General features: G+C 36.2%; 1 protein-coding gene across 1 annotated transcript in view; it reads left to right on the top strand.

Annotated features, from left to right (window-relative positions):
- The first annotated feature begins 849 nt into the window (after nucleotides 1-849).
- Nucleotides 850-11,937, top strand: part of SPINK5 (serine peptidase inhibitor, Kazal type 5) — a 71,127-nt gene continuing 60,039 nt past the window's right edge. Inside the window, exons 1-4 of the mRNA XM_015572606.1 lie at nucleotides 850-983; nucleotides 2,193-2,218; nucleotides 6,812-6,939; nucleotides 9,439-9,511. Coding sequence (XP_015428092.1) covers nucleotides 929-983; nucleotides 2,193-2,218; nucleotides 6,812-6,939; nucleotides 9,439-9,511 — 282 coding nt within the window. The 5' untranslated portion in view covers nucleotides 850-928. The remainder of the gene's footprint in view (nucleotides 984-2,192; nucleotides 2,219-6,811; nucleotides 6,940-9,438; nucleotides 9,512-11,937) is intronic.

Genomic DNA, 11,937 nt, shown 5'->3' on the forward strand with positions numbered 1-11,937 from the left:
ATTAACTCTAAAATTAAGCATTAGAACATAAATTAATCCTTCAAATTGAGGATTTTAAGAAGTAGTTATGTGCCAGCTTTGATTCCACAAAGTTTCTGCCTTTACTGTCTGTGATGGTGAAGCAGTGTGTGGCGTTGAGAAAATACTGAACTTGTGTTCTTCTTTCTTTTACTTTCTTTTCTTTTTGATTCTCACCTGAGGATATGTTTTTATTTATTTTAGAGAGAGGGGAAGGGAGGTGGAGAAAAAAAGGGAGAGAGGAAGAGAAACATCATCAATCCGTTGCCTCCCATATGCTCCTTGACCAGGGATTGACCCACAACCTAGGTATGATGCATCAACTGACCGAGCCACCGGCCACGGTGTTTGTGGTCTTTTAAGTCCCACCTCTGCCCTCTTCCACCTAAACTGCATGTCCTTGGAAAAGTCATTTTTCCTCCTCTGAGTTTCCGTTTCCCCATGTATTCAATGCTAGAACTTTTCAGGGTTATCTTTTAGGATCATTCAACTCTAGCTTATATACGAGTATGTGACACTGAATGGAGACATCTGTGGATGGAAGCAACAAGAATCCTTGCTTCTCTTACTATAAAGCAGCTTTCTCCAGATGTGGTGAAATCTTTCAGTGTTTACCTGACTGGTAGTGTAACCGATCTGTCTTCTTTTAGAACTACTTTGGAAGCAGACATTATCTGTTCAAATCTGCTCCCTTGACAGGATCCTAAAGGATGGAAGAAGCTAAATTGATGTGGTATCTTAAGTCTAGCACGACCTTGAACAACTGGTTTTGTAACGTTGGCTGTTGTGGGTGGGTGTGTGTCATCAGGTATATATAAAGTAAGCTGCATCGCCATGGGTTCAGTCCTCGAGCACAAGCTGGTGAGCAATGCACGGAGCAGACTTATAACCAGCTTACATCATCTTCATCATGAAGATAACCACGGTGCAGGTACTTCTGAGCCTGGCTCTTTGCCTCATACAAGGTAAGCAATTTGCATGTAATCTCAGCCTCTTGCCACAAACCACAAAGCCCTGGGGAGAGACTGGTCTCCCTCCCCCTGCCCATACTTAGTATTCAAGATTACATAAATGTATGTAATCCTAAAATATCTTGCCAGACACAGAGATTTAAAGAATTATATATGTGGTTTTATACCGATGTTGTTATCTTTAGAAATGGCAAGGAGTTTGAGATCATCTGAATTGTATCCATGAGAAATCATTCCAGCAATTCTACATTAGTACTAAAAAGCTAGTGGATTCTTCTTTATATGACCCTCTTAGCAAGCACATCAATTTCATACTTATAGGAATTATGTATATAATAGATATTTAAAACTTCAATGTATGTTTTATATATAGGTATATATTTAATAGCATATTTATAAAAATATTAAAAATTTAAAATCAATCATCTATTCTTATTTTAAAGCAGTAGTACCCTCTAGCATATTTTATTTGTGCTAAATGGATTAAAGGCACTTCTTATAAAGGGGAAGGGACTTTTGTGGGAGCTCAGACGTACGTTTCTGCATTTGCTACTTGAACTTGGAGGGAACACAGATTGCTTAGAGCTATCTTGCTGTGAAGCATTTACATGGTTTAAAAGGAAACCCTAGATGGAGTTTTAAACATTATGCACAAATAATGCCCACTTTTCTAGGATAAATGTGTTGGTGCTAAAAGGTGTCTCATATTGATGGAGTATATTATAGTCTTTGATTTTAATTAAACTTAATTTTTATCATATCTCTAATTTTGTAGCTGTCATAAGGATGCAATGTAACCAGAATTCAGAAAATTTAATTTTATGTGTATATATGATCTAAACTTTCTGCTACATTATACTTTCAAATTGTAATTGTTATGATATAATTGATATTTAGGCTATAATTTTAAAAGAGGTCTGAAATACTCTGCTAATGAAAGGATTTTCGAAATTAGATATTTTGAGGGGGTCAGGAAACATATAATTATTATTTTCTAAAGTAATTGGACCTTTCTGAGTGTATACACTGATCTCCTGTGGCCATTCCCTCATTTCATTTCAATGTGTTCAAAAATAATCTGTGGTTTTCTAACATATTTCCAGTAAAGTGAATAAGGAACTGCACTGATCAAATTTTTTCTTTTACTTATTAAATATTTTAGATCCCTTTAACTTTGTTTTTTTGTGTGTTTTTGTGTTCCAGATGCTGCCAGTATGAATGAAAATCAGGTTAGTCCTGCTTTTTCTGTTCATTGAATTCATTCCAAGATCTCTAAAGAAAAATGTTTCCTGGCCAACACCTTGATGTTAATAATGCAGACACATTATACTGATAGGGGCTAATAGCTTTTGCTAAAAACACAGAAACAGGTCTAAATGAATTAAGGCATGAATCTCAGACACACACATATCACTGTATTAATAATAATGGGTGTGAGCAAGAGGGGATCTACCATGCTATAGGAGTGCTTTAAAATTCCACAAACACACCAGTGAATTAGTATTGTTCTGTTTAACAGCTTAAACACACACAGGAAGCAGAAATTAGTTTTCTTGTAATTATTATGTTAAAAAGGGGTTGGCTATATCTTATATAATGTCAGTGTACCTACTTCATTCAATAAATATTTATTGAGCATGTATTATGAATCAGACCTTGTTTGAGATGCTGGAAATATTAAAAAGTAAAGGAGAAAGACAAGAACCATTCTGTCATGGAGCTTACATCTCAGTGGAGGAAAACAGACAAATCAATTAGTAAATTAGTAAATACATATAGTACATTAATAAAGATTAGTGTTAGGAGAAAAATACAGGAGGATGGAAGATATGAATTTCTGGGGATGGAAGTGGTGTTAGTTCTTTTTGGGACAGTCAGGTAAGTTCTCCCTGAAGCTAACAATAGAACAGGGGTCTAAAGGTGGTGGGGAAGGTCATGAAGATGTTTTTTTCAATTTAAAGCAGACCAGCCAGAAGCATTCGTGATGGCAAAGGCCCTCTTTACTACCTCTTTCTTAAAGGCCTTTTGTTTGAGAGCTAAAAGAATTGTTTTCTATAGAAGTTAATCATTTTATATATCTGGAAAAAAATTTAAAAGGGCCAGTTACATGCACACACACACACACACACACACACACACCCCACACACACACAACTGTGCCATTAATTCTTTTTTTAAAACAGTGCTATGTATATAGCAAATATTTGCTACATCTCCCAAAAGTCATAAATATTAAGATACTAAAACAGTAAAACAACCCCTTTCTACTATGAAACTATTAGAAACATGGTAAAATACTCTCTTGCTATATTTTATTATAACAATTTTTTAAAAGAAATTTTTTCCTGGAATGTTCTAGAGAATTTCATCATAATCTAGTATTTCATCTGTTTGCCGGTCAAGGAGAAGTGGAGAAACCTTTATAGTTTAAATAGAGTGGTATGGTAGAGTAGAAAAGGAAAAGGCTGTATTTGGGGAAATTAAAAAGCTTGCTCACTGGGATGTTGCATAGTGGTAAAAAGAAAGGTATTGTGCAAACTTCATTTTTCAGGAAGCCATAAGTTGTTTTTAGAGTTTATGATAATGGGCGATGATTTCCAGTGGATATATCCAATTCTGCACTGATACTTTTTATGGCTTTAAACTCCATTTCACTAAAACATCAAAAACCTAAAGTTAGCCACCTCTCATGTTGGAATAAGCAAGAAAAACACCAAGAAGTAATTATTTCTCTGGAAATGTTTCTGACCACAGTCCTTGGATATTTTGTCAGAAATGAAAACTATTGATTTAGTGTTTCTTGCGGTCCTGGGAATTTTATTTTTCAAGCTCAGTCAGTAACTTGTTGGAAGTTATAAACATGAGCCAGAGCAGCATGGAAAAGTCCTGCAGTAACTGCAAGGATCTCTAGCATGTGCTTATATTTGTCATCACAGAGGGTCATTTTAAAGCCAAAGCAACCTTGTTCGTGCTCTAACACAGACAAGGAATAATGCCAACTCCCTGGGACATTTTATTATGATGTCTGGGGAGGGACGATGGAAGACAATGGACTGTAAAGCAGCCACTGACAGAAACAGAAAGAGCTTGGCCCTCGAGGGCTCCAGTTTTCCTGGGCTTTGGGGAAAACACAAACAAGAGCAACAATAACCAAACAAAGCGGCCAAAGCCTGCAAGTGAGACTGCAAGTAAACAGGTGCTGGGATTTCACATCCCCCCACCCCCCCCACCTCCCCATGCCTTTTTGGTCTCGATTGGCTCCTATTTCAAAACCCTCTTTATTATGGTAATTGGGAATATATTATATTTTCCCCAAAGAAAAACCCAACCATTGCTTTCAATTTTTACAGCCTTTTTCTGTTTCATTGAAGATAGTGTTGAATCTCATCTTAACTAGTTAAACATTGTGAACAAGTTTTTTAACCTGTTTTCTAGGCCCGAGTTGTTCATTTGAAAAGAAAAAAAGAAAAAGAAAAAAGAGTGTGTCTTTGTAGGAATTAGGGGCTCATCTAATTTTGACATTAGAGAAGTCTGATTCGGGAATATCCTGATTGACAATGTTCTTATTCAATTAATTGCTAAAAACTACTTAAAGCTTTATTCCAGTGTTATCATGAATCTTGTTTTAAATACTTTAAGACCTACCTCACAAGGGATGTATTCTTTTATTATTATTGTTGGTTGATTGATCTTTTTGGAAGAGAGAGCGAAGCATTTATTAGCTGTTCCACTTATTTATGCATTCATTGGTTGCTTTTTGTATGTGCCCTGATGGGGAATCAAATTCAAACCTTGGTGTATGGGGGCAATGCTCTAAGCTATCCGGCCAAGACTATAAGGGATGTATTTCTATTACAAAGACACCAGGGTCTTCTCTGATTCTATGACAAAGTTTCTACTTAGATTTTATAGAATCATTTATATCTGGCATGCTAAGCAGTAACTTGCAATGCTTGGCATAAGATACTATAAAATTAAAGACCAGACACAGATCTCAGAGGCCCACATGTCAGTCTATTGTCAGAAATTATTACTGTGCTACTCAGATAAGATCACTGGGTGGTGACCATAAATTTAGAGATATTTCAGTAGGTTGTCCTTCGCAAAATTTCACAGGGCTGGTCTCTTACATTATTTAGTTACCATTTTTTTTCACCATTAATCATTTTTCAACTGCCTCTATGTTTAAGAGGCTAGGTTAAATACATCATTACCCACTAGGTGGTAACCAACATGTAAACAAGGATTTCTCTATATACTGTTATATCTATGGTACCTGGCAAAGCAATTTCATAAGTGTTTATTGATTGATTGAATAATTATTGTAAAGATATAGGAAGCTGAAAAGAATTCCATACTTAATCCTTTGGAAGAGGTTGTATTGTTGGAGTTGGAGCTAAGACTCGATTTAATTTTTTTTCTGATGCAAGCATCTCAAAGCAAGATTTTATTTCTTTTGCAAAGGAAAAAATTAGATTTTAAAGACTTGCTCTAAAGAGCCAGTGGATTTGCAAAACTAATAGGGATTAGAAAGCATTTTAAATAATAGAATAGGTGGAAATAAGGACAGTGGACAGATCTTTAAAAGTGAGGGTTCTTTCTTTTCATGCATTTCTTAATTCAATGTATTTTATTGGAGAACTGTATGTCACTCAGTCTTTTTAGGAGCTTAAAATTAATGGTACATTTGCAGTACCTGGTAAAATATTATTCAGAGTGATTTCCCCTCTCCTCCCTAAAGTTGGCACAGTGCTGCCGTCTGCATTTAACAAAAAGAAAGCCAAAACCAAGCATAGCACTCCATGTCTTGAAGGATATCACACAGAATAGTAAAATAGTAGTTCCAGAGAATATACAAAAAATATAAAAAAACTAACTAACTAACTAACTAACTAATAAACATAAACCTGGAAAGAAGGCCTCCCCAAGGATGTGATAGTGAAGGGCCTGGAAACTGCAGCTTTGTTAGCTTTTACTAGTAAGTCAGTTAGTTGGATCTGAGGTTAATTTCATTTCAGAAGAGGAGCTAGTCTATAAATACGTTTTCCAAACATATATGACCAAGGAGTCCTTTCATTCAACTTTTAACTTGTTTTCCACTTTTTAATTTAACAACTGTTAACACTTCCTTGAGTTGGAGTCTTGGGTACATCCTTCGCTGACACGTCAGAGGCTCTTCACAGTGTCCAGTTCACACACTGTGTCCCAGTCCTCCAGCAACTTTTCAAAGCCCTTCTTACAGCACATGATGACCCACTGTGTGCTAGATGTTTTATATGTGCCATCAGCATATTTTCCAATAATAATGACAACAGCAACAAAAACAAAACAATCATAATAAAGGAGGAGAAAGAGGAGGGAAAGAAATTCGACTTATTAAATATCTATAAGCATCAGACATTCTTTGAGGGCTTTTACATGTTATGTTTCATCCTCAGAAGACCTGTGAAATGTATATATTTATAATCCCTGATTTTTATTGATAGGGTAAGTAAGCCTTTGAGAAATTTAATTTGCTAAGGCTACTGGACTTGTAAATGAGAACCATGAAATATAAAGTTTTTTGATTCCCAGTTTCTTGTTCTTTCCATTCCACTAATTGTTTTAGATGAATGCTTATTAGGTGAATTTGCATCTCCAATAGACATTATACAATATACAGAGTCACTGTTTTTGTTTGTATTATTTATAACAACTGAGTGAATGTCTTCTATATAAAAGGGGTGGTGGTTATTAAGTAATATCGTTCAAGGAAGTTTTTCTTAGAAGGTCTTACTTTGATAAGGTTTCAGTAAACACAACTTTTTTCATCTTTCCCTTAGGATGCGTGCAGTGAATTTCGGGTATTGATGAAAAATGGGAAGCTGTTCTGTTCCCAGGATAAAAAACTTCTTCAGAGCCCTGACGGAATAATGTTCCTCAACAAATGCGCCACATGCAAAATGATACTGTGAGTAAAGGTTCTCTTCCAGGTGTTTGAGTTACCGGCTGATCTCTGAACTAGTAAATGTATTCTTTTTCCAAACCGGTCAGGGCATATTCTTTTTATTTCTTGGCAAATATGTCTTTCTAAATCTAAATGGTTAAATAAAAATAGTTTGTAGATCACTCTGGCATCTCTCATCAGATAAAGTTGGGTAAATGCCACCCACCTGGAAAGGCTGAATCATCAAACACATGGTATTCCAAAACACCCAGAGGGCCCAGCATGAATACCTTGTGTAAAATGTAATAATCTTTTGAGGATGTAATTCCAATTTGAGTTTCTTGGCTCTGAAAAATTAATTTAAGAAAAAAAGTCAGATTCCGTGGGCCTGTTAAGACCTGATCCTATTGTACCTTAGGGACGGAAAGCCCCTTGGGAATGATGTCACACTTTTCTTGTGGCAGCCAACCAGGAGAAGAATTTAAGCAGGATACACCCTGACTCTGTGACCTGCCAGTGTCTTCAGACATTTGGGATTATGCTAAAATGAGATGGATTAAAAAGTTAATTATATCTTGCAATTACCTGCAATTCAGAAAGAATTAGTATCCAGGAAGTTAACCAACATCTATGCAATGCTTCTTAACTTGACTTCCTTCTCTCCGGTGACAACTCAGAAGTAGAAGATGGCTTGAGCTATCCATTGCAAAACCTCAAATCAAAGTGTCCTCATTTGTTTTTGAACAGGGAGGTCATTCTCAATTTCTGACCAACATCCAAACTTCAACACGGGTATCAAGCCAATAACTGAGCTTACCTGTTTAAGATAATTAGCTTTTTAAATGCCAGTCTGGTATGTGTCAAGGGATTTAATTTGACATAGTCAATAATATTGACATAATGAAGTTCTGGTCACTTCACATAATGAAGTCTAAAGAAGAGACTGTGGGAAGATGAGGGAAGGCAGGGCAAGATGTAGAGTGGGGTGAGGCCCAAGGAAGATTGAAGAATCCTTTCTTATTCTCTTGGAAGCTGAATGTAAACCAGGAAGTCTATTATTTACCATAAAGTTTCTTTCTTGTTTCATTGGATGTTTTGATAGTAGACCAATACTATGAAATAATAAGTTTACTGAAAACTAATTTAAAACAAATATAAATTGCCTTAAGACACATAAGGCAGTTTATCACTTTGAAGCCACTCACCCCATTATTATATTTATTACCTATATAAATGAGTTGGAATAAATTTTTTTAACCTGGAAAGAAGGAGACTGTATGAGGCATAAATACTATCTTCAAATTTCTAAAGTTGTCTCTGGGTCCTCAGAGGTTGGAACTGGGTCCAAAACAGGAAGGCAGATTTTTACACGTTAAGAATGTGGTCTTTCTTTTTCTTTTTTTTCCCCTTTTTTAAAAAATTGAATTTATTGGGGTGATATTGGTTAATAAAATTATATAAGTTTAAGGCATACACTTTTATAATACATCCTGTGTATATTGTGTTTATATTCACCACCCTAAGTCAAATCTCCTTCCATCACCATTTATTCCCCCTTTACCATAACTCTTCTACCTCCCCCCACCTCCATTTTCCTCTGGTAATGACCACACTATTGTCTGTCTATAAGGTTTTTTTCCTCAATCCATTTACCTTTTTTTACCCAGTTCCCCCCTACCCTTCCCCTCCAACATCTATGTGTCTTCTATTTGTTAGCTTACTTTGTTCATTAGATTCCACATGTAAGTGAAATCATCTGGTATTTGTTTTTCTTCGACCAGTTTATTTCACTTAGCATAATACTCTTCAGGTCCATCCATGCTGTTGCAACAGGTAGGATTTCCTACTAATTTAAAAGAATATAAGCACCCTTATGTTCACTGCAGCAGTATTAACAATAGTCAAGATTTGGAAGCATCCCAAGTGCCCATCAGTAGATGAGTGGATAAAAAAGCTGTGGTACTTGCCCTGGCTGGTGTGGCTCATTGGATAGAGCATCAGCCTGCAGACTGAAGGGTCTCAGAGTCAATTCCAGCCATGGGCATGTACCTTGGTTGTGGGCACATCCCCAGTAGGGAGTGTGCAGGAGGCAGCTGATCGATGTTTCTAACTCTCTCTCTCTCTCTTCTTCTCTGTAAAAAAATCAATAAAATATTTTATTTTTTAAAAAAGCTATGGTACAGTTACACAGTGGAATAGTACTCAGTCAATAATACGGTTTTTCAAAGAGAGCTTTCGAACAATGGTACAGACGTCTTTAAAGTTGTTAACCACCTGGATGTTGGAAGTATTTAAGGGGAGAATAATCTGCTGTGCATTTAAACGCATAGATTCTTGCCACCAATAGAACCACGTTTGAGATACTTTTCAGTACTGAGAAGAGATTTATGGTACCTCTGCTCATTTCTGGATCTGCCAGACTGGGTTGAGGAGAACAGTCAGAATTAAGTTCACCATGTATGCTGTTATCCTTAAAAGTTGGGCAGGTATGTCTAAGCTATGCTATTTCTTGCTCTCTTCCAGGGAAAATGAAGCCAAAACCCAGAAAAGGGCCACGCATTTAGCAAGAGCCACTGGAGCCACTGCCCCCGCAAAGGTAAGAGACTATTTGGAGTCAATTTGCCATATTTGCTTTCAAGATTATGTTTTACTCTATGTAGAATTATTTATTTCCTACTTACTGGCATACCTGTTGTGAAGCCAACTGAGAAAGGAGGGAACATGGTTTAGTCCGTGGATGGGCTCTACAGCCAGTACAGCTAGTCCGTAGGCCCAACCCATGACCCAACTCTGCAAACATTTTGGGCACCTGACAGATACTGAAAGGAGGAGTAAGTCAGTGTGACGCCTGCCTCCATAGTCCCTTCTCATTCCTCCTGTTCTGTATTAGCTCCAACAAGAGCCTTCATGGGACTGTACAACTCAATTCAAATCTCAGAGCTCTTATTTATTGTTGTTGTCACTTGGACCATTTATGTCTTTCTCAGTCTCATTTATTTCGTCTTTGAAATGGAATGTGGGACCAAATGAGAAACCAAGTTTAAAAAGCCAGCTACAGTGTTTAACATGTGCTAGCAGGCATTTGATTCATTTTATTTCCTTTTGCTTTTCTTCTTTTACTTCCTATTGCCTGTCTTTTCCAATACCTGAAGAGTTCCAATTTAACTCGAGTTGTTTGTCTTTATCTAATCTCCAGATTGGGATGTAGGCCAATAGTTGTTTGAGAAAAGAAAGTGTTCAGTGGTAAAAAACAAAACAAAACTTTAAAAAAAATAAAAAATGATATAAAATGAAAGAAGCTGCACAAATACAACCTAACATACAACCATTTCACTTTATATTTTTAATGTATACAAAATATTTTATTCATACAAAAGAATAAAAATTCTACATCCAGATTGAAGAAAATTTCTAACCTACAAATGTCTCACAATAAATTATTGACAAGCGGGGCTTATTGCAGGTAACCTGACAACTACTCACACCACTCCAGGTCTTCTATTTAGCTTCTTCTCCAATATCTTCTTCCTCTTCTTCCTCTTGTGTGTAACAAGTAATGGAAATGATCAGTCAGGGCAGACACACCCAGATTACTTTAACATCCCTACTCTAGCTAAGCTACCATCTTCCTTGTCAGTGTTACTTAAGAATGTCTGAGAACCTCGGCCTCCGCAGAAAGTCTAGTCAGATTCTTTGCTGGGCTCAGCCAGTCTCACTTTTAAAACAATAACACAATCACCACTCAGTCAATTTGAAATCCTTTTTCTGAGCACAAAGGACCTGCTTCTGTATTCTAAAAAATCACTGGGGGTCAGAACATCTTACTCGTAACAATCAAATCTACCTTTGTTTGTCACATTTAGAGAGTGACTCATTCTGTAAGATTTATTCTCTTCCTTCTCCTCTTTTTCCTTTATGAAAAACTGGTACATCAGTGGTGTTTAAAAATGCAAAATACAAGCAATGACAAAAAATGACACACACACATCCCAATCTTAACAAACCTACTATTTAAAAAATATTACAAGTGAGATGTTTTCATTTGTAGACACAAATTTACTGAATTTTCATCAAATAGAATTATTGAGAAATAAAATTACAGAATTTTAAGAATGTTAACGTTTTATGCCTGAGTTAGAATTTTTACCTCTAGTAAAGTTCTTAAGATTACATGTTTTGCTCTCTAGGAAACTACTTACTTATAAATTAAGACAATTAATGTTTGGCCATCTGTCTAGATTTTATTTTCAGTGTTTGAATGGATTCATGCAATTACACTGTGTTTGTTTTTGTTATTTCTCTCTCCACTGTAAAAGAGAAAAATCTACCCACTTTTTCTGATCAGATTCCTCCCATCAAAAATTAGCCTTGATACTCCCTCTCAGAATAAGGTACTCTACCTGTTCAAGCATTTTCCTCCTACCGACATTCTCTCTTTCTTGCACCATCAATTTCTTGTTCACTAGGCTGCCATTCTTTCACCTCCCAACTCTAATATCCAATCCATCAATAAGTCTTGTTGGCAATCTCTAAAATATTTTATCCAAATTTGAGTCCATTTCACCATTTTCATTTCTATCATCCTCGTCAAATTCTTCATAATTTCTAATGTATTCAGTCCATGCTAAACTTGTTTTTAATTGATTGATTGATTGATTCAGTGTTTCTCATTGATTTAGGTTGGCAAGTTTATAGGATATTAAGCTCATATGTATGTGTTTGTGTTTTTGAGTTCTCAATTCTGCTCAGATTAGTTTATTGCTTTAATAACTAATAAGGCAAGTTTTCTGTCTTGGTGCACTTTTTTCAAATGTGATTTACCTATGCATAGGTTGTTTTTTCACATAATTATCTACACTAATAAAAGAGAAACATGGTAATTGGCGTACGACCGCTACCCTTCCCATTGGCTAATCAGGGAGATATGCAAATTAACTGACAGCCAAGATGGCGGCCGGCAGCCAGGCAGCTTGAAACTAACATGAGGCTTGCTTGCCTCAGTGATGGAGGAAACCAGCATTC

Source organism: Myotis davidii, unplaced genomic scaffold (genome assembly GCF_000327345.1).
Source record: "Myotis davidii unplaced genomic scaffold, ASM32734v1 scaffold89, whole genome shotgun sequence".
Taxonomy (NCBI): domain Eukaryota; kingdom Metazoa; phylum Chordata; class Mammalia; order Chiroptera; family Vespertilionidae; genus Myotis; species Myotis davidii.